General features: G+C 46.8%; 1 protein-coding gene across 2 annotated transcripts in view; it reads right to left on the bottom strand.

The window, feature by feature from the left end:
* The window catches only part of TAP38 (thylakoid-associated phosphatase 38), a 63,708-nt gene that overhangs the window by 22,582 nt on the left and 14,501 nt on the right, over positions 1 to 26,625 (bottom strand). For both annotated transcript variants that reach the window (XM_086483257.1, XM_086483258.1), the window contains exons 4-6: positions 1,565 to 1,675; positions 1,401 to 1,480; positions 1,024 to 1,077 (exon numbers count right to left, since the gene is read on the bottom strand). In XM_086483257.1, coding sequence (XP_086339383.1) covers positions 1,024 to 1,077; positions 1,401 to 1,480; positions 1,565 to 1,675 — 245 coding nt within the window. The remainder of the gene's footprint in view (positions 1 to 1,023; positions 1,078 to 1,400; positions 1,481 to 1,564; positions 1,676 to 26,625) is intronic.

Raw genomic sequence — 26,625 nt, 5'->3', positions numbered from 1 at the left:
AATCGTGCTGAAACAAGAGGATCCCTGAAGTCGGTCAAGAATATCATCGATCCTTGGAATCGGAAATCTTTTTTCCCAACTCCACTTCAATCTTTCTATCTACTTTACCTCTCCCTCTTAGTAGTAGGTAGAATTCGTATCAGAATATCCACTAGAATTGTGAAAGTTTTATCAATAAACTTATCATTTCTCTGCAACCTAGTCATAATCAAAATTATTCCTTGTTTTCTTTTTACTACTTCACCTATTACTAATCCGTCGGTTGAAATTACGGAAGAAAGGGAAGAAAACAAGATTTGGTATTCCGGAGTAAATCGCGGACCTATTGGCTGCTACTATACTACCACATCACAAGTTCGGGTTAAGACTACAAATATTCGATGGAGACTTTACCTACATCGACCGATTGGATTGAAAACCTATGGACATTACTGGAGGAAATCTCAGATGAGTCTGGTTATTTCTGTAAATAGTTTCTCCAAATCAGCTAGCTGTATATGCGGCGCGTGTAGATTATACTGAAATGGTGGTAGTCTCTCAAAATCCAGGCCATGTCTGTCACTGCTCACCACTCTACGAATAAACCCCACTGTCTGAAATAAGTGCCTCAATCACCATGGAAGTCAAACTCAGTTCGTACTATGTCATGCAATATCCAGGGTTTGCTGCAAATCATCCTCAATAGCATAACAACCTGAGGCCTCTCTATACAACTCCATGTTTGAGAGAGAGAGAGAGAGAGAGAGAGAGAGAGAGAGAGAGAGAGAGAGAGAATCATCCCATGTCTGACTATAGCCAAACATAACAGTTCAAGCACCTGAGCCAGATATAGACTACAAGTTTCATAGCAAGTATCACTGCCAGTCTATTTGAATCCCAGTACATTAAACAAGCCAAACATACTCATGCTCCTGCCTACTAGATTCCCATGCTCATGATTGTATGCGAGCTAAAGCATGACTATTATGACGCATGCCTAAAATAAAGATCTTACTTGTGGCAAGAAGTATTTCAAATGTTTACCTGGAAGCAAACTTGCTGGTCCAAAGTCCTGTTTTGACTCCTTCCTCCAACATCCTAAATGAGAAATTTCCATAATTAGAAGCAAGATACATAGAAAAATTAACACAAGGTATATAAAAATCTGACATGCAAATACATGCATTCTTTTACTCCAAGTCAGTAAAAGAATACATGATACCAGACAATCCAAAAAAACAAAGGGGAGCGATTATGTCGAAAAGCTTATATCCTGAGTGAAAATCTTAGAAGCCTCTGGAAGTAATAAGACCTAAAATTTTGCACTCGAAAAGAAACAAAGTGTAATCCTTGGTTAAGCCCCAAGAAGATTTCTGGAGCAATCAATACTAAACTTGTTTTCCAGGTTAGAAGCAGATTACTCTTGGCGCAATGTTTTCAACTTGATATCTCCAAAAGCTCGTGATACGGAGAGAACCCCACAAACACGTCCATTGTTTATCTGCAAAATGGAACCTTGAAAACTGGTTCCTCTATACTCTTGACGGATCAGAACAAATACAAAATCTTCTGATTCAGTGCTCACCCAACCACCAGCTTGTCTAATTCTTTTTATCTCTTCAAGAGCAGTCTTGCTCTTGCCATACGGACGGTGATCACCACAAACAACATCTGCTTTTCCACCTCGAGCTATCACCTACATATATAAAGATCATCACAAGGTTGCAGTCAAACAGTGTGAAAGCAAGACAAGCTTATAAATAATTGTACATGCCGAAAATAAGATAATATGAAGGAGCTTGAGTATGTTGCTTGTACATGGTAAATTAAAAAACCAGCATGAAGCCCTCACTTGAATGTTCCAATCACTTGTTTCATTTTATTAGCACAAGTCCCTCACCAAAAGGTACTGCTCTTGAGCGTTGCTATTAATTCAAGGTGCACTTGAATTCGAGTCCTCAAGATTAGATGTCAATAGAGCAGCAAACATATTCTTGAAAACTACATTCTTTATACATCTACAATATTTGACTTGATTAATTTGTTGTGAAGATTCGCTTGAACACAATCTTGTAAAAGGCTACAATGTCATGCAAAAACCCTTAAGGCTGATCTGGTGCAAATACGCTGAGCTGATCTGGTGCAAATCAGGCCTCTTTCCAAGGAAATCTGTGAGCCTGTTCGCAGGACCTGCATGTCCGGACGAGTCCATTAGATGAGATTTTCTAGTTATGGAACCCTCTTGCATAAATGGTTTGTACACACGTTTTGACAGATGTTATTACACTATGGTGGGCATCTGGCATGACGTGCATATAGTTTTAGGTTAGAGGAATCCAACGAGCCATTCCCTGCGTCAATTGCATTCCCAAGTGGACACATGTACAACACTTTCACCTAGAAACTAACCCCCTGGTCAAACTTATCAATTGACTCTACCCTTTTTCCTGTGAGCGCCATGGTTTCGACCCAGCTTTGGATGGTTTTGTCGAGGCGGCAGATCTGCCCATTTTGGTCTGCTTCCCCGACCTGAGGAGAGAGTACCTTCCCACAGCAGCTTCAGTTGCTGCCAAGGCTGGAGGTGTTCCTACAATACGTGTTCTGGTTCGTGACACACCCTCTCGAAGGTGGTTCTCCTACCTAGGGTGAGTGGTGGGTGGTTACGCCAATGGGTGGAGTATTTGGGACTCCTGAACCAGTGCTTCGTTTGCAGACAGATGGGCCACTTAGCGAAGGCCTATGCTCAGCCCTCGAAGGCTGAACATGCCTAGCAGATAGGTACCCAGGACACACGGGCTTGCACTTTGACAGAGGTCAACGACCAGCTAGCTGATGGCTGGCAACAAGTGCCAGACCGCCATAGACAGGGACCGGCCCGCCATACCGCCCCCCTGGTGGCCAGCCGCCAACCCCCTGCAGCTCGACAACATTTTGACAACATTTTGACCCCCTGCAGCACGAGTCCCCTGAGGAGCCCCCTTCCTCCTCACCTTCACCGCCGCCTCCACCACCCTCCCCCCCTCCACCTTCAAACTCTTCTATCCTGCTGCCACCTTCCTTACCAACTCCCCCTCCTCCACCTCCCGATCCCCCCCTTTTCCCTGTTGGGCCCTCAGTGTAAGGTGTAACGGAAGTGAATGTTGAACTTTGCTCATATGAGTGCTCCGAACTATGCTCAAGGTTCCTTTTACTTACGGAAGGGAGAGCCTTCCGTTCCTCTAGTGAGAGAGTGCAATGGACACAAACAAAGTGGTAAACACTGTGAATGAAGGTGCTGAGACTGAGAGATAGAGAGAGAAGAATACGACACCAGAATGTTGTCAAACCCTCCTCCGAAGGCCCCACTCTCTTTGGCGAGACCGGTCTACTATTGATTGCACAAATCTCTACAATCTTGCCGACGATGCGGACGACGACGAGACGGGCTGAAATCTGAAAATTGCTTAGGGCTGAAATCTGCAAATCTTTATCTGCTGAATTCTGACTCTATGTCGGTGACGCGCTGAAAACGCAGATGCTAAAATCTGCGTTTTCCGGGCTGAAACTGCAAACTACGCTGGATCTGACCGTGCGTCGAGGATCTACTGCGGGAAGGTGAGATCTGCGAGGTTCGAGACTTCTACAGCGGAGTCTTGACACTGAAAACTGAAAACGCTGATGCTTATAATGGTCTTGTCGCGGAGAATCTGCAAAACGCTAGGGGACTGTGCTGATCCAAAAATGCTAGGGCTGATTTGGGGTACTGCTGCAAAAACGCTAGTGATCTTGATCTGTCTACTATCGCCAAGCTGCTACAAATGCAAAACGCTAGGGCTGATTTGCAATGGAAGAAAACGCTGGTTGTTCTTGGCTGAAAACGCAACGAGACGAAGAGACATAAATGAAAATACACGTCTCCTGGTGAAGAGACATGACTTTAGACGTAAAGACACATCCTTTCGGCGAAGAGCTGCAACCATTGGGCGAAGAGTCGCAAACGTAGAGCGAAGGGGTGTGACCAGTCGTCGAAGGAGTGTGGCTTTTGGCGAAGAGGCACGTCTCTGGGGCGAAGGGGTGTGACCATCCAAGCGCAGGGGTCCTCCTTGGTGTGGCACTTCGCGTATCTGTAACTAGGAGTAGATGTATTGCTGTTAACATAGTCACGATCGTGACATTCCCTCCTATTTAAAATGAGAGCCCGTGTCAAAGAAATGATTTTTGATGTTGATAGAACTCTGGAAAAGCATTGAATCTTCAAAAATCTTCAATCTTTGAGTTATCGGAAACCTTTGTCTTGAACCTTTGCTTCTTGCAAAACCTTTTTGCTTTGATTGCTAAATCCCATGTCATTACATTATTCAAAGACTTTTTAAAAGAATCATGCTTATTCACGTTGACTGCAATAAGAGATCGATCTTCAAAATTCTTTATGCGATGTAAGACTTCTGGTTCAAAATCTTTGGAAAAGAAGAAATCTTCTCAAGGTACTCTTCAGATGGGGTAACTTCAACTTTATGAATCACTGGAGAGGATTTTGGCTTGAGACTGTAATCATCTTCCAATAATAAACCCCAAAATTCTTCAGAATCATCTTCAGGAACTGCCACACTTCATCACTTGCAACTGGCATATCATCATTCAACAAAGAACCAAAGAAAGCATAGTCGTCTTCAGACTCAGAATCTGCAACTATCTCCTTATCTTTGTTTGGGAACGAGGTATCACTTGGAAAACTTCTTGCTTGAAATCATTTTTGTCTTCAGCAATTGACTCAGGAGAAGTTAATGAATTCAAAAATTCATCAATAATAATATCTGCATCTGCATTGGAGATCATATTTGCTTCATAATCCTCTGTATCATGTTGTTTGACTAGTACATGTGAGGCTTGAATCACTCTTTCCGCATGAGAAAGCCACTGTAAAGTCAATTCACGTTCATCTTTGAACAAATTGATAGTATGTCCTCGAAAGCTAATTGCTGGATCATATTGAAATAACCAATGCTGACCAAGAATCATGTCGTAATAAGATAAAGGCATAACTTCGAAATCCAACTGATCTACATAAGTTTGAATCTCGAACTGCAACTGTCAAACTATCTTATCACAAGTCAAAATTGATCCATCTGCTAATTCCACATCATATAAGTGAGATATCTTCTGAGTTGGTAAACGAAGCTGTTGAACTATCTGAGTGCTGACGAAATTATTTGAGCATCCACTGTCCACCAAAATATTGATGGAGCGACCATTGATAGTTCCAAGAAGGCTCAAAACTTGCTTTGAGAGAGGCTCCATGTTAGGTGCAACGGAATGAATATTTGAACTTTGCTCAAGATGAGTGCTCCGAACAGTGCTCAAGGTTCCTTTTGTTCTTATGGAAGGGAGAGCCTTCCGTTCTTAATGAGTGAGTGCAATGAACACAAACAAAGTGAATGGACAATGTGCGTGAAAGTGTATGAGACTGAGAGATAGAGAAGAGAATACAACTCCAAAGACGTTGTAAAACCCTCCTTCGAAGGCCCCACTCTCTATGGCGAGAGTGGTCTACTTATGATTGCACAAATCTCTACAATGGTTGGACTTGCTGACAATGTCGACGACGATGAGGACGACGACGAGACGGGCTGAAATCTGAAAACGCTAAGGACTGAAATCTGCAAATCTTGTATCTGCTGAATTCTGACTCTATGTCGAGGATCTGATGGCGACAGGGTTGTCCACGTTCGACGTACGGGACGTTCCGTACATGAGTCGTATGTTTTTTTTTTTTTTTTTTTTTTGGGGTGTTTTTGCGGGGCGATTTTTGGTGTGGGAATGTTTTGCATCTCGACTGCATTTGAACAAGAGCCCAATGGCTGCATTGGCTCAAACCACCATGACCTATGTGCGACAAGGCTTGGGTAGCGGATCTACTATGGCCGCCACCACTTTGGAGATCATGATTCTTCTTTCTTCGGACATTGCCGTTTCCAATGTCCATGGACAGATCTTTCATGTTCTAACTTGTAAGACTTAAGTTACAAGTATTTAGTACTAGGCAGTGTTAGAAAAAAGCCGGGGTCTAGTGTATTTTAACCGGTTGAAATTATAAAATCCCGCTTAGATTTTGAGCTTGCCTCTAAGAAAACCGGTAAATTTACACAAGTTTTAGTGTAATTACCGGCAAAAGCTTCAAATTTTGACCTGAAAACTCACGTTTTCCCTTATTTTGATCGGTTAGGAAAAATGTTTGTTTCTAGCCCTGGTACTAAGTACTAAGGTCGATGTCATGACTCATATGATCTATCATGTGTAAGACGCATGATTTTTTTTTGCATCGTACGTTACGTCACCGTACGTCTAATTTTTTTTAGTTCGATTAGTACCGCACGTCTTCGTACGTGTACCTGTCGTACGTGACCGTACGTGTCAACTATGGATGGCGATGGCTACCTGATGCAAAAACGCCAATGTCTGGAGTCTGCTGACGAGAGCGATGACATCCTGTTGAAAACGCTAGGATGAAGCTGATGAGGGCGATGACCTCCTGCTGAAAACGCTAGCGACGGCTCTTGCTTGGAGGGGAAACCACCAAGGTTCTTGCTTGAGAAGTTGCCTGTTGAGCTTGGCTCCTATTGTCTCTTCTTCCATTTAGTGCTAGCCTAGGTTTGCTTATATACAAGCTTACTCAATTTGCCCTACCTACTTTCCAACAAAAGTCACTTAAAAATAATAAGTGAAAAATGTCAAAAATAGGTAAAATAGGCTAAATGCACTAGAAAATTCCCCTCAAGGTTTCTGATGGATTCTGATGGGAATGGTTATGATCATGCTGTGTGCAACCAGAGGATATGCATCTAATCTAAGTGTCTGAACATGCACGGTCTGCGAAGAGACTCACAAAGGTGCCAGATCACTTCCTGCTCTAAACTGACTTGACTGAACTGAACTCTGGTCATGTTGTAGCTTGTCCACGGACACATAGGGTTGGATGTGTCACGTGACACTCCAAAACTGAAGAATTGCACTGAGCATGCTTCATAAGAATAGTCGTATCCTCTAAGACACGAATTGTATTGACCACAGATTTTCCTTTATCCTTAGCAGAATCTGGTTGTTCAGAATTCGATAATGTTTCCGCGTTGGAATTTCTTTTCGAATTAGACGGATTTGGTTTCTTTGGACATTGATACCATCTATGGTCACCACCACAAATTGTACATAATCCTTCCTTCTTTGAAGACGAAGATCCATTTGAAGAAGAGCCTTGCTGAGTATTGGAATGCCGATCTTGAGAAAAATCACGTCCTTTACCACGATCAAGTGGAGGAACGTGTGAAAAAGATCTGCTTTGAGATTGTCGATCTTGAGAATAGAATCTTGAAGTTGAATAAGGTTGCGTTGCTTGTTGTCTGAACTGAGACTGATGTTGCTGACTTTGGCTATAGCTGTCTCTGCGATCACGCTGTGAAAAGCGAGCGTTATTTGAAGATCTGTCACCAGGGAGAAAATTCCGTGTAGGGCGTCGATTATCGCCAAGACGCTCCACATAGGCAATTGCAGTATCCAAGGCGGTAGGGTTGTATTTATGCACATCATCCTTCAGGTTGGGTTCGGGTCCGTCGATAAAGCTGTGAAGTTTATCAGAGGGACTAAGGGTCTCTATCTCCAGAGTTAGCTTTTGATGTACGCGGCCAAGGAACTTGTCTGGCTCAGGCAGCGAAGAGAGAACCGAGCATGAAAATCCGCATTGGCGGGTTCGAACGCCTTGCGAATAGCACGCCGGAATTTATCCCAAGAAGGTGTGTGTTACCATCAGCAACCCGTCGTTGCCACCAAAGAAATGTTGTGTCCTTGAGCAGAGAACTAGCAAGTGCAACTTTTTTACTCTCGACCAAGTCCGTGTTGGACAAGTAGACCTCCATTTTGAATAGCCATTGGTCCAACATGCGCTTGTCGCGGCGACCAGTGTATGGTTCCGGCAGTTTAACATAAAGTTTCTTCTTCTGTACAGCATTAAAAAATTTGTAAAGTTATTGAAGTTCGCGATTGTCTGCCTCTTCAGTCGAATCTGATTCGTTTGGTTCATCCAGTGAAGCTTCGAAAGAAGGTGTTGAAGATGCTGCATTAGTAGTCCGGGAAACAGCAAGACGACTACAAGAAGTGTTTTGCGTCTGCATCTCATCCAAGCGAGTGTGAAGTGATGAGAGGCTTATGGAAAGTGTGACCATCTACTCCTTGATAAGAGTAAGGGCATCGTCAGATTGACCACCTCCATCTTGAGAATTCGGCATGGTTACGCCTAAAAAAGGGAATAACGAACAGATGCAGGTTCTGGTTCGGGAACAGGTTTTGGGACCGGTATAGCTTCTGGGACGGAGCACCTGTGGGAAATGGATCGCCCTCCGAGATTGGTTCTGGCTCCGACGAATCGAAAATGACGATGACTTCTCATTCCGGCAAGATTTCGTCGAGAATCTCGTCTATGTACGAGAGAAAGTGAATTGGAACATCGAAGGCGTCGTTGGCCATGATGGCGAAAACTTCCGCGCACGCACCAGGTGCCGGCCAAAATTTGCAGCGCTGGAAGTTGGCAGAATTCGAACTGGCTGGCGGAGAGCACCCACGCTGCAAATAGGCCATCGTTGGAGTGTTTGGGGTAATTATTTAATGGTTTTGGGATTTTAAAGCTGTTCACACTGGAGCAAGTTGACTGGCCACTCAATGAGTAAAATTGAGGTTATTATATTAAGGTAAAATTGACTTGCTGCCCAGCGTAAAAAATAAAGCCCAAAGCCCAGCGTAAGACATTCCCTCTTGCCAACGTGGCCAGCGCGTAGAGAGAAGTCCAGCCAGCGTGAAAAATTTGTTGCCGCTTGAAAGTTGCAATGCTTGAGAAATATGTTGCCGCTTGAGTGAATTTGGTGCCCCTTGGTGATGTGTCGCTTGGCAACGGATGCGACGCGAGGAGTCACCAACGAAAGGGTGCAACTCAGCCAGCTTTCAGAATTTCCGCCAAAGGGTACTCAGATGAACAAGTACACACTGGAGCTTGAAAAGGCACAGTCTTTCGCATTGACCCATGCAGCATCACGCTTGCACACAGCCATGCTGCTGTCTCTGGTCTTGTATAATACTAGAACATAAGTAACTTTGGGTTACCTCATGCGGAGATGTGCGTGTACCGCCACCTTTCTTCTGCTTCCATGCAACTTTTGGGAAGGGCGGGAGAGGGTAGCGGCGAGGGTGAGAGGCTCACAACCTTTGGGTCTCGGGAAAAAAATTTGCTCTGATACCACTGTAAGGATTCTAGGTACTAATCCTTAATTAAGTACTTAAACTCATGATTAAGACTTAAGAAGCTTGATCTGAACTCAGAAACAAGACTTAGAAAAGAAAATTATATAAGTCTGAACCAGCAAGAACCCCGCTGGCTCGATGTTGCTGCTCCCTTCGCACACCGTCAGCCCCTGCAATTCGGCCCTTTCAGCATTGTTTCAATTCTTAGGGCAGTGCTTTCTGCACCTGATTGCAGAGTCCTCCCGTCGACCTCTTCTTACGACACAGCAGTAGACGGAAGGAGGCTCCAGCTTCGCCACAGAGGGACTCGCCAGAAGCCCCCTCGCCCAACCCCGCTGAGCCCACCATTCGACTTGCTCTCGTCGACAGAGCAAGCGAGCCTTGCCGCAGAGGTAGAGCGATTGCAGGCGATTTCGGTCATCTGCAAGATTCTCGGCACCCGACCTAGCAAAGGAGAGCTGCGAGACCTTCTCCAGGCCCGCCTTCTCGCAGAGGTGGGCAAGATCTTGGATGTCCAGATTCTCGGACGGGGTTACTATCAGATCGAGTTTGAGACCTCCGAGATGGCGTCCAAGGTCATAGCTATGAGTCCACTGGCCATCCGAGCATCACGCGCCCACTTTCGACAGTGGCGACATGGTTTTGACCCGGCTTCGGATGTTCTAGTAGAGGAGGCAGACATCCCCATCTCAGTCTGCTTTCCGGGTTTACGGAGGGAGTACCTACCACTTCTCTCCAGGATTGGCTCCGCCATTGGGACTATCCTGGAGGCACCTCGTACAGCAACATCAGTAGCTGCCAAGGCGGCTCGCATCCCCTCAGTTCGAGTTTTGGTTAGAGATACCCACACGCTCCCGAAGGTTATCCTTCTGCCTCAGGTGAGTGGGGGTTGGTTTAGACAGAGTGTGGAGTACTCGGGCCTCCCGAACCAGTGCTTCATTTGCCGACAGATGGGCCATCTAGCGAAGGCCCGTCCATGGAGGAGGCCGCGACCTGCACCACAGCCTCAACCCCAACCTGCCAGGGCTGTCCCGCAGTCACAATCAGCAGCACAGCGCACGCATGCAGAGCCACCCTCCAACCTGGGGCTCCAACGGAGGAGGGGTGGCAGCAGGCCCGTGGCCGACAACGCCAGGGACCACAGCGTCAACCTGGCACTCAGAGTGGCCCTCAGGTGCCTACTCAGCAGCAGTGGGTTCCCATGGGAAACCGCTTTGGTCCTCTTGAGCAGGAGGAGATCCCTGCGCCAGCCCCCACCTCTGCTTCACCCTCGACAACCGCTCCCCCCCCCCCCCAGAGTTCCCCCCCTCTTCCTCATCCTCCCCCCGCCTTATGCTCCCGTCGCCTCTCCACCTCGCCCCTCTAACTCTGTCGCCCCATCCCGTCCCTCTTCTCCTCTGCTCCCCCCAGCTCCTTCTCCCCCCCCCCCCCTCCTGCTCCGTTTCCACAGTCGACTCAGGAGACAGGTCCCTCTCCGGCGGCTAGGAGATCTCTTGGCAGCGCCTTTGCCACGAGTCGCCTAGCAAGAGAGGGTCAGTCCTTCTTGCGGCCCCCTTTGCAGATTCAGACATCTTCCCTTGCAGCTATCCCTCATGGTCTGACAAGCATTGACCTCCGACGCCGCTGGGACTTCTTCGACTACGGGTTCACTCGTTTCCTCGACGATTCGGCAGCAGACCATGAGGCAGCCTGCTTCAGGGTCCATGCTTTGTTCCTCGCCGCTAGGGGGACAGAGGCCTTGGACTCAGTGGTTGGTTTCTCCTTCCCCCTTTGTGGTAGGGCCGAGACAGAGTGGTTCCTCGACTCAGTGCTGGGATGGTTGCATACACAGGTCCTAGAGTTCTCTCACCGCATGGGAGAACTTGGAGTTACAGATATGCTGCAGACTTTGTGGCCATTGGCCAAGTTTGCAGTGACACCCCCAGACTCAGCAGGATGTAAGCACATTGTGGTGTACTTCTTTGCTGATACGCAATGTTTGCCTTGCTATGTATACATTCATGAGGACTCCTGGACAGAGGAGGTTGCTTTACGCACGGCTCGTTCTGCTTGGGCTTTGGCTAGACACACTGGAGTCACGCCTAATTAGAGGACGCTCGGATGCGGATTACTCCCCATCTAAGCCAGCCTCGAAGATAGCCCGTCTTGCTGCTGCGGTAGCATCTATTCTCTCTCGCTCCCCATGAGGATCGTCTCATGGAATGTGCAGAGACTAGGTGGGCCCCAGTTTCAACGACAGCGGGGCCAATTGCGTCAGGAGCTTCAGCGTTGCCTTGTGGGAGGAGAGATTGATCTCCTTATGCTTCAGGAGCACCATCTGTGTGAGAGCCGCATTCGGCGATGTGGTCAGATTTTGCGTGGACGATATGATACCTTTTGGTCAACTGCTTTTGGACCTGGAGGCATCCAGGGTGGGGTATGTATGACTATTGCGGATTCATTGCAGCAGGCCATTGTGGGCAGAGGGATTATTGTGCCACGCAGGGCTCAGAGGATTACTATGCAGGTTCAGGGTGGCCTTGTGGGCTTCCTGAACATCTATGCGCCCAATGTGGCGAGTGCTCGTGCAGAGTTTTGGTCACAGATTGTTGAGTCTTTGCCGCAGGCCGATCATTGGTGTATAGGAGGGGACTTCAACATGTTGGAGGACCCTTCTGACAGGATTGGTGGCAACCATGCTACTGTGCATGGAGTCGAGTTGGCAGCTTGGGAGAGGTTGTGAATGACTTTGAGGGTCTCGGATACATGGCAGCACTCTGGTTTTGTGAGGCCCCCAAACACACTTGCCTTCTCTAGATCAGACCGCAGAGTGGGAGGAGTGAATCTATCGCAGATAGATCGCTTCTACACTAGTGACCACTTCAGTGACTTGGGGGGATCGAAGGGCATCCTGGCAGGGACATCCTTCTCGGACCATGAACCAGTGATCCTCACAATGGCAGACAGGCAGAGGAGTGGAAGCACGATGCTTCGCATCCCAGAGAGGGTCTTGTTGGACTCGGCACTCAGAGAGAGGGTAGAGGCTCTATGGACAGAGGACATGGACAGCCAGATTCCACCTGCAGACAGAGTGGCCTCAAGCCTAGCTCAGCTTAGCCACTTTTTTCTTCAGGAGTCTGTAACAAACTTGGACACTCCAAGTCAAGAATCAACCGTGACAGCACCAAATAACCACTTCAAAACAATTCACAGATCACAATAGATTTGCACTGGCCCGGCGGAGTTCCGTGCCTAGAGATATTGGCCCCAAAGACTGGCGCCCCTTTCGGTATTTCTTTTTGTATTAATCAATCATCAAAGTACAAGAGAGCGGTTAGGGTTTCACTCTCAGACTCTGCGTCCAGATGCTCTGAGAAGTGAGGCCCTCACCACTAATTTAAAGGTTACAAGGGATGCCCAAAAGCAGAGCCCCAAAAGCTTTTAAAATCAAAAGCATCAGTTCTCTCTCTCTCTTAGAGAGTCTTTTCTCTTTTTTTTTATAAAAAAAAAAGCAAAAGCAAAATTCGCGTCGCTCATCATTTTCCCAAAAAATAATAATAATAATAATAATAATAATAATAATCCGCCTCCGCGATTTCCGGAATTTAGGGTTTTTGGCAAAAATTAGGGTTTACAGGAATTTTAGGGTTTCTGGCAGAAATTAGGGTTTCTGCTGTCCGCCACGTCATCACTTTGGGACATACCCCCCTCTTGAAAGCATTGTAATCGACCGCGATTACGCCTGCAAAACCGACAAAAGCCATAAACCGTCTTAGCAGACACTGACTGTTAGTACCTACATACTAGGAACACACATCTAGCACATGTACAAAATCGACAGTCACATCACACGACATCACAGGACATCACCAGACATCACAGGACATCACATGACATTCAACATTCATTCGGATCTTAGACCATGATTTATCGGCAATGTAGCTAGCAATCACATCTAGGTCCAATCGGGACCTCATCGATGTCCGATTGACTAACCCCTATTGCAACCATGTCTATTCGAGATCAATCAGACCAAAATGCTGCAGTCATTTCGGCTATCAGTTCCTGCACTCACAAGAAGTCAAGAACAAATCAGTATCATAATCAGGAATTCCATTTCATAAAGTCATCCAACAGAATACTGTCAGCTCTCAGTATCCCTGAAGCTCAAAGAGACATCAGTGACTTTAGTATCAAAATCGAGGTATCTGTTGACAAAGGAGTGGAGCGACTCCCCTCTTGTGCATCCCACTGCACCAGATCTTCGGCCAAGCTGAGTTTCTGGGTTCCGTTTGGAGTAGACTATGCTAAACCAAAACATCGAGGTAAAGTTTCACAATCCGAGGAGTATCTGCTAGGTCCTCCTCCTCCATCCACTTCGCATCAAATGCAGGAAAGTTCTTGAACTTAACCAAGAACCGCCTTCGGACTTTACCTTTCTTCGTATCATTATGTGCCAAAATCTGTTCAGGAACAAGGATCTCCTCGTTTTCTTCCACTTCGGGTTGCTCATCAGGCTCCCCATCATCAGGCACATCACCCTTAACAGGGTTCAAGAGACTCACATGCAATGCATTATGAATCCTCCAAGTATCTGGCAGGTCCAATCGGAAGGAGACATCATTTATCTTGTCAGTAATCTGGAAAGGTCCGTAGTATCACATACTAAGCTTTGGAAAAAGCCTCTCCTTTCCCTTTTTTTTTTCTTAGGCGTGCCTTCTCAAAAGTAAAAGCACCCAATCATCCTCCTTCAGTTTCCAGACGCGACGACGGCGATCCGCTGCCTTTTTTTGTCGTTCTTGAGACTTCTGCAAAGTCTCGCGAACCTTGGCAAAAGCCGTATCCAGATCTCGCGTATATTTATCCGCTTCAAAGATCTTATCTTTCGTGCTCAGGAAGGGTGGAACCTTCGCAGCACCTTCAACAATCTCAAATGGCGCCTTACCCGTCGACGAGTGTATCGTGTTATTGTAGGCAAATTCCACCAGAGGTAAATATCTTTCCCATTGAGTCTTCTGATCTGAGATATAAGACTTCAATAAATCTAGAACCACTGAATTGGCAATCTCGGATTGCCCATCAGTCTGCGGGTGGAACGATGACGAGAACTGTAACCGCGTGCCAATGTTCTCCCAAATTGCCTTCCAAAACAAACTCGTAAATCTGGGGTCTCTGTCGGAGACAATTGTCTCAGGCATGCCATGTAATCTGAAAATCTGGGCCACAAACAGTCTCGCTAAGTGATCCGGCTTGACTGTTTTCTTCACTGGAATGAAATGAGCCTGTTTGCTAAATCTGTCAATAACAGTCCAGATACCATCGTGACCACTCTGTGTTCTCGGGAGATCAAAAATGAAATCCATCGCTATACTTTCCCAGGGGCGGGTGGGTATGGGTAAAGGCTGTAACAATCCCTGTGCTTTATGCCTATTAAACTTAACCTTCTGGCATACCAAGCAACTGCGCACAAACTCTTCCACATCTTTCTTGAGTCTCGGCCAAAAGAAATATCTCTCTACCCCTTTCATGGTGGTAGCAATGCCGCGGTGACCCGTAAAAGGTGGACAATGGCATTCAGTCATAACCTTTTCCCTCAACGGCTGTGTAACGCACAACATAGTCTTTTTCATCAAGTAGCCTTCCCGAAGGGAGTATCCAGCTACTATCTCCCCATCCCGTATCCGTGTGAAAATATCTGCAAAATCTGTATCTGTGGCACACTGATCGACCATATCCTCGAAGCTTCTATGATGTATCGCGGAAATAGCCAGAACCAACGGTTTCCGAGACAAAGCATCTGCCACCACATTCTTCTGTCCCTGCACATGGACAATCTGGAAGTGGAACTGTGACAAGATGTTCGCCCATCGCATCTGTTTTTCCGAAAGCTGCTTCTGTGACAAGAAGTAGCGCAAACTCTGATGGTCTGTAAAGACAGTAAAATCCGCTTCGAGTAGGTAATGCCGCCACTGAGTAAGAGCGTGGATAACCGCCAAAAGCTCTTTCCCATAGATCTGTGCTGTCATCTCTGGCCTAGAGAACAAACGGCTCTCGTAAGCTATGACATGGCCTTCTTGCATCAAGACCGCACCCAGACTACGACCACAAGCATCACAAAATACTTCAAATGACTTCTGCAAGTCCGACAAAGTCAAATCTGGTCCTGTAGTCAATTTCTCTTTCAATGTCTGAAAGGCAGTCACCTCTGTGGGTCCCCACGAAAAAGGTACTCCTTTCTGTGTCAAGATATGCAAAGGGGAAGCAACCTCTGCAAACTTTCGTATGAACCGCCTGTAGTACGAACACAGTCCCAAGAAGCTTCTAACTTCATGGACATTCCTCAAATCGGGCCAATCACGGATAGTCTCTATCTTGGCCGGGTCCATTCGCACTCCTGCTGCTGACACAATGTGTCCCAAAAAGTGTATCTCTAGTAGGAAAAATTCACTTTTCTTAGCATTAATCACTAACGTGTGATCTCGTAATTGCCTGAAAGACTTGAAGCAGATGATCTCTGTGTTCTGACTCATTCTTGGAGAAAACAATGATGTCGTCAAAGAAAGTGCCAACAAATAGTCTGTACTCTCGAAAAATCCTGTCCATCATCCGGTTAAATGTCGCAGGAGCATTGGTTAAGCCAAAAGGCATCACCAAAAACTCAAATAACCCAAAAGTCGTCCGAAAAGCTGTCTTGTAGACATCTCCTGGTGCTATCCTGATCTGATGATATCCACTCTTCAAGTCAATCCTGCTAAAGCACGAGGATCCCTGTAACCTGTCGAGTATATCATCGATCCTAGGAATCGGAAATCTGTTCTTGATGGTGATTTCGTTGAGAGTGCTATAATCGATACACATTCTCCAAGATCCGTCTTTCTTCAAAACCAACAACACTGGAGAGCAATACGGTGAAGTACTAGGCTGGACAAGACCCTTTTCCAAGAGGTCTTTCACTGAGTTCATAATCTTTTCATTCTGTACTCGGCTCACACGATAAGGTGGCCGATTCGGTGGCGTGCTTCCAGATATCAGATCAATGGTATGATCTTCAGGCCCTCTCAAAAGCAATCGGCATGAGCGTGGAGAAAAAAATCTTGGCGTTCTTTTCTTTAGGTCAAAACATATTCAACTTTTATCCATCGTTCAGTTCTCCCAAAAGAATGAGTAAGAAAACTGAAGTTCATCAAGTACAATCTCTAAGCCCTTCATTTATCAAAGTCGCTTTCTCGGCCCGGTAGTCAACCACGACGTAGTTCTTGTGGTACCAAGGGATCCCGAGTAGAACGTCACTCACGTGCCCTGAACACCCCTGTCATTGCAAACGAAGTTTGCCAATGCTCGGTGTAATGGCAACATCCCATCCGGGTGCCAGTCGAACTACCTCCGCCAGTGGCGTCAGTCTGTCGGGCGCAGTTCCAAATCGAGCCGCCAATTCCAAGTGAAAAGTTGGCCTTGGCTCCTTCAAAAGAGCTTCCTGATCCTTCACTTTGCCCCAAAAAAAAACGGCAAAGTTTGTACTTTCATTCATTTGATTCGGTGCAAGTCCCACGCCATGTGGTACCAGTTCTGCTTTTCTATCTGCCTTTTCTGCCACATTCCTCAGCTGCTCTCGAACTCTCAGACCTGTCGTCGTCTTTATCATTCTGTTCTTTCTGTGCCTTATCAGGGCACTTTGCGGAAATATGTCCATGTTTCCCGCATCCAAAGCACTTCCCCTCTCTGATGAAGCGAGCTCTCTCCTCAGGAGTAAGCTTGGGTCGTGCATCCTTTTTTTTTCTCTGGGTTGCTCTTTTTCATTCTACTTTCATTCCCAGAAGTCTGTTCGGCTCGTTGTGTCATGGCCTCATCTGTGGGGTAGGTCAAACTGCCAGAGTGAATGGCAAAGCCCCGCTTCGCATGACTCATCAACTCCTGAATAGAAGCTGACTTCTGTTCCAAGCAGTGATCTCGGATCTCTGTAGGTAGACCCAAGGTAAACCGCTCAATCTGTTCTCTGAATGAAGAGGCGGGTAGAAAAGAGCTCCAGAATCTTTCACAATAAGAATTCACTGTATCGCTCTTGGTCATCCGGAGATGGTTCCAAGCAGCTCGTATATCTCGCTCAAACTCTTGAGTCAACCAAGAAGAAATAAAAAGCCTCTTGAATTTCAGCCATGTAACTGGCACAATCTTGCTTAATAGAAGCGTGGACCACCAAGTACGGGCATTCCCCTTAAAGTAAGAGGCAGCTCTCCGAATCTTGGAGTGCTCTGAATAGCGTCCTCCCGCGAAAGCGATGTCAAACTGCTGAATAAAAGACAAAGCCTTCGAAGCATCTGAGTCTCCTGAAAAGTATCAAACTTGATCGAGTGGCCACCTTCTTTAAACTCTCGGACTTTCTTGCTTTTATCTTCGAGAAAGTCATACTGGTTGGCCTTGTAAAAAAAATTCTTCTTGTTCACATAAAACTTTCCGTCATCGGAATCTGAGTTGTCTGTAGACGAGTCTTCAGTAGAACTGTCAGTCTCTAAGCGAGATGTAGCCTTCTTTGCCTTTTTCTTGCCCTTTCCGAAGCTGTGTCTTGCTTCGCTTTTTGCTTTTTCTGTCTTCTTCGCTCTAATCCGAGGAGCTAGAAGAACTGTCAGAAGAAGAAGAAGAAGAACTGGGTACTCCTTCAAATCGAACACGCTTCTTCCGTTTCTTTGCCTTGTCAAATGTCAACCGACGACCCAAATATCCCGGGAAGTCAGTGCCTTTCTTCTGCTTTTTGCTGTGCTTTTTGTCTTTCTTTTGCACGTCGAAAAGCTGAGCAATCCGTGCATCAACCACGTTCTCCAGTTCCTGCTCCGTATATTTCTTGGAGGCAGAAGGTTTCTTGAGAGCGGGTTTCGGGAGTGGTGTTGTGGTTCTCTGCCACTCTGTCTGTACCTCTTCCAAAGAGGTCTGGTTCATATATTTTGCCATCTTCGGGTCCTTGGCAAAATTGAGCATCATCTTTGTTGCATCACCAATCAATTGACGACGCTCCATCTCTCTTTGCTCCGCCTGAGTAGGCCGAGGCGGGCCATACTCTCTGCCTGAATCTTCGTTGTGATCCCAGCCCGCATCTCCAGATGCAGAGGGAGTCGACTGATCATTGCCTGAAGCCATAGGTGCCGCGGAAAAAAATTCGGGGATCGGATTTCCCGTAGAAGAGAAATCGGCCGTGCTCTGATACCACTGTAACAAACTTGGACACTCCAAGTCAAGAATCAACCGTGACAGCACCAAATAACCACTTCAAAACAATTCACAGATCACAATAGATTTGCACTGGCCCGGCGGAGTTCCGTGCCTAGAGATATTGGCCCCAAAGACTGGCGCCCCTTTCGGTATTTCTTTTTGTATTAATCAATCATCAAAGTACAAGAGAGCGGTTAGGGTTTCACTCTCAGACTCTGCGTCCAGATGCTCTGAGAAGTGAGGCCCTCACCACTAATTTAAAGGTTACAAGGGATGCCCAAAAGCAGAGCCCCAAAAGCTTTTAAAATCAAAAGCATCAGTTCTCTCTCTCTCTCTTAAAGAGTCTTTTCTCTTTTTTTTTATAAAAAAAAAAAAGCAAAAGCAAAATTCGCGTCGCTCATCATTTTCCCAAAAAAAAAAAAAAAATAATAATAATAATAATAATAATAATAATAATAATAATCCGCCTCCGCGATTTCCGGAATTTAGGGTTTTTGGCAAAAATTAGGGTTTGCAGGAATTTTAGGGTTTCTGGCAGAAATTAGGGTTTCTGCTGTCCGCCACGTCATCACTTTGTGACAGAGTCTCTGCTCGCCGGGATGCAGCGAGAGAGACGGAGCAACGTCTCAGACGAGGCATTGCTTCACTACAGAGGATGCAGGAGCAGCATCCAAATAGTCCATGGTTGGAGGAGCAGTTACAGCAGGCTCGACAGAAGCTTGCTAGCACAGAGGAGAGGCGTCATGAGTTTGCCTTCCACGTGCAGGCATCTCAGTGGACTCAGGTGGGTGACAGAGTGACTGGTGCTTTTTTTGAGACAGTGGGACCTCGGCACTCGCATGCCAAGGTCAATCAGTTGAGGAGGCCTGATGGGCCAGTTGCTTGTGAGCCAGAGGATATGCGTGCAGTTGCTACTGACTTTTACCGTGAGTTATTGTCGGCTGAGCCCCAGTCAGAGCGGCAGGATGCATGCAGGGAGCAGGTTTGGGCACAGATGCCTTGTCTTGTGACAAAGGAAATGCGCCAGAGGCTAGAGATGCCACTTCAGCTTGAGGAGCTGCACACGGCTCTTAGGGCCCTCCCTCGGGGTAGCTGTCTAGGTGAGGATGGGTTGACTCCCAGCTTTTTCTTGGAGTACTGGGACCTGCTTGGCCCAAATCTTTGTAGTGCTTTTCAGTACATTTTGCACACAGGAGTGATGCCTGACAGCATGAGTGAGGGCTCGATCTACCTCATTCCCAAGGAGGGTGGCTCCTTGGATGAGATTCTACAGTGGCGCCCCATCACCATCCTCAACTCAGCCTACAAAATTCTTGCCAAGCCTCTGAGTTTGAGGATTCATCCACTTTTAGAGAGCCTTATACATGGGACTCAGACAGGTTTTGTCAAGGAACGCGGTATCCTTGACAACATCTTTACTTTCTGGGAGGCTTCTGCCTAGCACGGCTCCGTGGTGAGGACCTTGTGATTCTTCTTCTCGATTTTGAGAAGGCATACGACAGAGTTGACTGGGACTTTCTAGAGGGCACTCTACGCAGGATGGGCTTCTCAGATGCTTGGATCAGAGGGGTGTCAGCTTTGTACAGACAGGCTCACAGTCAGGTGCTTTTGGCAGGAGGTAGAGGTGAGCGCTTCATGCTCACACGCTCGGTCAGACAGGGTTGTCCTCTTGCCCCCTTTCTCTTTCTGTTCTATGCGGAGGCGATGAGCAGATTTTTGGTGTCATAGAAGGTTGGTCTACGAGGCTTAGCACTCCCTATTCGGGGAGATGAACTACTGGACGCTGAGTTTGCCGATGACTTAGCCTTGTACTTAGATGGCCAGAAGGCCAATCTATACAGATGTGAGCAGGCTTTGGAGACCTTCTGTTGTGCATCGGACGCACTGATCAACTGGAGAAAGACAGTGGCTTTCTCAATTGGTAGTGCTCCTGTGCCATATTGGATGCCAAGAGAGGGTTTCAAGTGGATTCCCCCAAGGACTACAGTTCGGTACTTGGGTTGTCAGGTTGGTTTGGACCTGTCTCCCGAGCAGCAGATTGCTCCTCTTCTCCTGTCCATCAGGAGAAAGCTGTTACATTGGAGCTCAGCACGACTTTCGCTGGCTGGTAGAGTAGTAGTTGCCAACCAGGTGTTGTTGGCGACTATGTGGTACATCACTTCTTGCTGGATCTTCTCGAGTTCTTGTATCAACCAGGTAGAGATGCTGATCAGGAACTTCCTTTGGTCAGGACGTGACACTCAGATAGCCCGAGCCAAAGTGGCTTGGTCGATCATCACGCTTCCTTGTTCTCAGGGAGGGCTTGGGATCATTGATCCAGCACAGCAGAGCAGAGCCCTTCTTGGGAAGTTCATAGTCAGAGGACTTCTTCCAGGTGAGGAGCCCTAGAAGGAGTTCTTGCTACAGAGGCTTCGTGCCGGGGTGCCTCAGTCAGGAGGCCCTTGGCAACCTTCGACCAGATGGATCTTTACAGAGTTGCGCCGAGTTGGTTTGAGCAGGAGACTGGAGGACCGCTTCGCTGTGAGTTTGCTTCGATCTTGGGAGCTCTTACGGCGTGGCCTGGAGCAGAGACAACCAACGTGCATGGAGGAGCGCCTACGACAGCCCCTCGTCTGGAACCCCATGGTTAGCACTCAGAGAGGCCACTTGGTTGGTAGTCGGCCTCATGTTTCCTGGGGTCAAATGGCAGCAGGTCCAAGCGCTCTCTAGGTGGCTGGCTAGAGTTCACAGGTTTGTCAGAGGAGGTGCAGGGTTTCTAGCTACAGGGCATGAGAGGGGTGCAGAGCATGTGTCAGGACATCTCAGAGTCAGTTCCAGCTGAGTGGCTCACGCCTCTCGAGCCAATAGCACCCCAGTGGATGGGAGCCTTCACACATCTGGAGGTTCTCATTTCAATCAGGGCCTGCTCAAAGACTGTCCCAGCCCTGTTCTTCGAGCTTCAGGGTGGGGGACGATTACAGCGAGTTGCAGTAGAGGCCCCGCAGGTGGCAGAGTGCTGCTTCCAGAGGATCCGAGTTGTGGGCATCTGTGGGAGGACTTGCGTCATAGACCCTAACCCAGCAGCTCTTGAGACTGGACACTGGAGGCTTTGGGCTTGGGAGTGTTATCCATTGGCACTACAGTGGGATCCTGGTGAGTGGCTATGGAGGGACCCCTTCTCTTTTGCAAACCACCCAGGAGTCCCCTTCTTTCAATACACTGTTCGGCTTGGACGTCATATACTTGCAGCACACAGAGAGGCCTACCCCGCTGAAGCACGTCATTGGCAGGAGGAGGGCCTCACAGTCGAGTTCTTGGCAGCATTTTGGCAGAGACTGTGGGACTCCAGACAGCCAAGGCGCGCACTTTGTTTCAGTGGCTGGTTGCACACAGAGCTACAGCAGTAGGGAGCTGGCTTGTGCATAGTGGTCTCTCGGCCGCATGTGCAGCTTGTGACCAATTGGTGGAGAGTCAGCGTCATTGTCTTTGGAACTGTCCCTCGGCCTAGCAGGTGTGGCTACGAGTTCTTCGGTTGATGCCTACTCTCTCCACGGCTAGACAGTACACTTGGGAGGCAGCGGCGTGGTCCACTCTCACAGGCCCGGCACTTCAGTTTGAGCTATCTTCCACCTGCAGGATGATAGTGATACAGGGGGGGCAACCTACACTCCAGCCCGCTACAAAGCTTACTCCACAGGAGTGGTGCAGTGAGAGAGAGGAGTGTTGGGAGCTCATCAGTGGCCTGACACTTTGGTTCATCTAGCGGGTCCGCTGTTTCCGCATTTTTGAGGCTCGCTCTGTGCCACCAGCAGAGACTGTTCGTGACTTTTGGCTAGAGCTGATCCATACTCTCAGAGGACAGCTTGCGGGACTACAGGACAGCTCCGACCGCATGCAGGAGCACCGCGAGGCTTTCCTTCGACTCTGGCGCCATGGGCCTTTCTACACCATTGTCCAAGGTGTGCTCAAATGGCACTACCGTCCACCTGTGTGGCTCTTCCCTCCTCCCATCTCTTGATTTAGCCTCATTGTATATATGTTGTTCTTTCATTGGGAGTCTCCCCATCATGTTTGTTGTAGCCCTCTCTTGCAGAGGTGGTTGTAGCCCTATGGGCAGTTTTCATTAACTAATAGAAGCTCTATGTCGGTGACGACGATGCGACGACGACGCGCTGAAAACGCAGATGCTGAAACCTGCGCTTTCCAGGCTGAAACTGCAAACTACGCTGGATCTGACCGTGCGGCGAGGATCTACTGCAGGAATGTCACGTAATGTCACGTGACACATCCAACCCTATGTGTCCGTGGACAAGCTACAGCATGATCAAGGTTCAGTTCAATCAAGTCAGTCTAGAATAGGAAGTGATCTGGCACTTTTGTGAGTCTGTTCGCAGACCGTGCATGTCCAGACACTTAGATTAGATGCATATCCTCTCGTTGCACACAGCATGACCATCAGATTCCAGTCAGATCCCATCAGTAGCATTTTTACTATGCATAGACCTATTTTCCCTATTTTTGACATTTTTCACTTATTATTTTTAAGTGACTTTTGTTGGAAAGTAGGTAGGGCAATTTTGCTAAGTTTGTATAAATAAAAACCTAGCGTTAGCACTTTCTGGCAGAAGAGGCAGCAGGAGCACCTTGCTCAACAGGCAACTTCTTAGCAGGACACCACCAAATAGCCTAGCGTTTTTGCTCCACAGCGGACTGGCTAGCGTTTTTGGACAAGGACTCGGATCAGCCTAGCTGCTTCTGCATCAGCTTGGCGACCTCAGGCTCTGCAGATTCCCTAGCGATTTTGCAACAGGACAGGAAACAGCCCTAGCGTTTTTGGTTTGCAAAACAACCTCAGCGTTTTTCACATCATCGCGACAGAATCAGCCATAGGACCAGCGTTTTCAGTTTTCAGCCCTTAGACACCGCAGATCAAGTCCCGAACCTTGCAGATCTCACCTTCCCGCAGCAGATCCTTGTCGCACGGTCAGATCCAACGAAGTTTAGAGTTTCAGCCCGGAAAACGCAGATTTCAGCATCTGCGTTTTCAGCGCGTCGTCGTCGCATCGTCGTCATCGCCATCGTCACCGACATAGAGTCAGAATTCAGCAGATACAAGATTTGCAGATTTCAGCCCTTAGCGTTTTCAGTTTTCAGTCGTCTCGTAGTCGTCATCCTCAATGTCGTCGACATCGTTAGCAAGTCCAAGCATTGTAGAGATTTGTGCAATCAATAGTAGACGGCTCTCTCATAGAGAGTGGGGCCTTCGGAGGAGGGTTTACAACGTCTCTGGTGTCGTATTCTCTTCTCTGTCTCTCAATCTCATGCACTTCCATTCACAGTGTCCATTCACTCTGTTTGTGTCCATTGCACTCTCTCACTAAAGGAACGGAAGGCTCTCCCTTCCGTAAGTAAAAGGAACCTTGAGCACAGTTCGGATCACTCATCTTGAGCAAAGTTCAAACATTCATTCCGCTGCACCTTACAGGGAAGGTGAGATCTCCGAGGTTCGAGACTTCTACTGCGGAGTCTTGACGCTGAAAACTGAAAACATTGATGCTTCTAATGGTCTTGTCACGGAGAACCTGCAAAACGCTAGGGGACTGTGCTGATTCAAAAACGCTAGGGCTGATTTGGGGTACTGCAGCAAAAACGCTAGTAATCTTGATCTCTCTACTATCGCCAGGTTGCTACAAATGCAAAACGTTGGCTGTTCTTGGCTGAAAGCGCTAGGTCATCTGCCAGGGGGGTCTTGTTGAGAAGGTGCTTTGCCGGATGTCTGGTCCTTCTGCCTCTTCTGCCCAAAATTGCTAGTGCTAGGGTTTCTTATATACTTGCTTACAAGGTGGAAAGGTACGGAGTGTACGGTACGTAATCAGTACGTAAGGTACGTACTTCTGTACGGATCGGCCTTTAAGGTACGTGACCAGTACGTAACATTTGTAACAACAAAAAGAATAGTGACTTTAGCCTTTTTCAGTCTATACATACTAGGAACTACATAGAGTCTAGACATAGATACTACTTCAAACATCCATTAGATACTGCTTCAATGTCCATTAGATACTGCTTCAAATGTTATCCGTACTTAACTCTTAGAAAAAAACAGAAAAATGTTATCCGTCTTTTTGCTTCAAATGTTATCCGCAAAAAGATTTATCTGCTTCAAATGTTATCCGTACTTAACTCTACCATCAAAAAGACAGAAAAATGGAAATACACTATATGATACAATAAACTTTAGTCCATTGCCCAATGGCAAGATGCCCCTATAAAATTTATAAAAAAAATTAAATTTGTGAAAAAAAAAAAAACGTACACTACTTATCCGTACGTACAGAACTGTACCGTACGACTGTATCGTACTGTACGGATCAGTACGTACGTACGGATGCAACCTTGCTTGCTTAGCAATTTGCCTTACCCAATTTCCCAACAAAAGTCGCTTAAAAATAATAAGTGAAAAATGGCGAAAATAAGAAAACTAGGTCTTCTGTACTGTAAAATGCTCCTAATGGAATCTGATAGTAATGTTGATGATCATGTTGTGTGCAACCAGAGGATATGCATTTACTCTAAGTGCGTGGGCATGCACGGTCTACAAACAGACTCACAAAAGTGTCAGAACGCTTCCTAAGCTGACTGAACTGGACTGAACTGAACCCTAGTCATGAAGTAGCTTGTCCACGTATACATAGGGTTAGATGTGCACGTGACATCCCCTCCTTTTCAAAGTGAGGTACTCGTACCGAACTGTATGGCGTCGAGGGAGATCGCCAACAGCGTCCAGAATCCTGGAAAGGTCTCTTCGCCGGCCCACTCTGATGCGTGGGTCACGCGATACTTGAAATTCATAAAGGTCTGCAACGCTTGCTTCTTTGGGCCGGGCCGAAAGCGACACAAAGTCATTTGTGGCTCCTTCAATTCTTCAACTTCGTCTATAGTCATGCGTCTACCTTCTTCAAGAATCTCCGAGGATGAAAATTCCTAAAACCACTTTCAACACAAAAACATGAACATACCCATTCCATATAAAGTGATTGGAAAAATTCTATTCTTTCGAAAAAACTGTGCATGCAATGCAAATGAACAAAGTGACAAAGTGCCAAACCGTTCATCAAACATACGCAACAATGGGATCGAATCTTATCTTTCTGATCTAAATCAATCAACTGTGGCAAATCACAATGGAAATGCCGATGCTTGATGCTCAATCTTTCTTGTGCTCTTTTGGATACTGTGTCATGCCAAGGAAGAGACATGGAATGTGAATTCCTTGGGTGCAAACATTTCATCTTTTCATGAGTAATCCGCATACATCCGTGCTCTTTCATGAGTAAATCATGTTCATCGTGCAATATGTCATGCCTGTGAAAAGGGATCTCATAAGGACGATGACTAAAATACAGGAAAGCATCACGAATGAAACACTCGAACAATGCGTGCTGACTAATCATTCGAACACATAATACTTCCTGTGGGGGTTCTTTAAACCTCGACTCGAGAGCCAAGATCGGTTCTTCGTGATTGATCGAATCTGCAATGAGGTTAGCTTCACTAGACAAAGTATCAACTAAACCATCATCCTTGAACAATCACATCTTTATCATGCAAATCATCATCATTGTGGGGTTAAGGTTTACACATCTTCATCATGCAAGTCATCATGCTCGTGAATAATCACATCTAGATCATGCTTATCATTATCATGCGCCTGCACATTAGAAATGAGAGATGAAGAATGAACAACTTGCTCACTTTTAGCATTGAAAGTGAACGTATTAGCTGCCCAATCAATGAGACGGTTATGCTCACGAAACCATCGAATGCCTAAAAGCATATCACATCTTGAGAGAGGAGAGACTACAAATTTTTTGCAGAAGGACGCTTGTTGAACAGTGGACAAAACATCAAGGCACTCTTGCGTAATGAGAGAGTCCATACCGGGAGCGAAGCCCGACACCTCGAAAGGAAATATCGTGCTAACCTCCAAGCGGGCTCTTTCGACAAGAGAGTCACTAATCACATCATGCATATTGCTTGGGTCAAACAATATGACAACGTTGACCCTTCACATGACTATAACATTTAATGAGAGACTCATCAATGGGAGGATCATGAGAAACTTGGGTCACACTCGTGTTCTCATTTATTCCATTGGCAGAGGAAGTGGGTTATGTGAGTTCTTTAGATTCATTCAAGTCAAGCTTAGGACATGTTCTTTTTATG

Source organism: Adiantum capillus-veneris, chromosome 15 (assembly GCF_014529385.1).
Source record: "Adiantum capillus-veneris isolate H3 chromosome 15, ASM1452938v2, whole genome shotgun sequence".
In the NCBI taxonomy this organism is placed as follows: domain Eukaryota; kingdom Viridiplantae; phylum Streptophyta; class Polypodiopsida; order Polypodiales; family Pteridaceae; genus Adiantum; species Adiantum capillus-veneris.
This window is presented reverse-complemented; position numbering and strand designations above follow the sequence as displayed.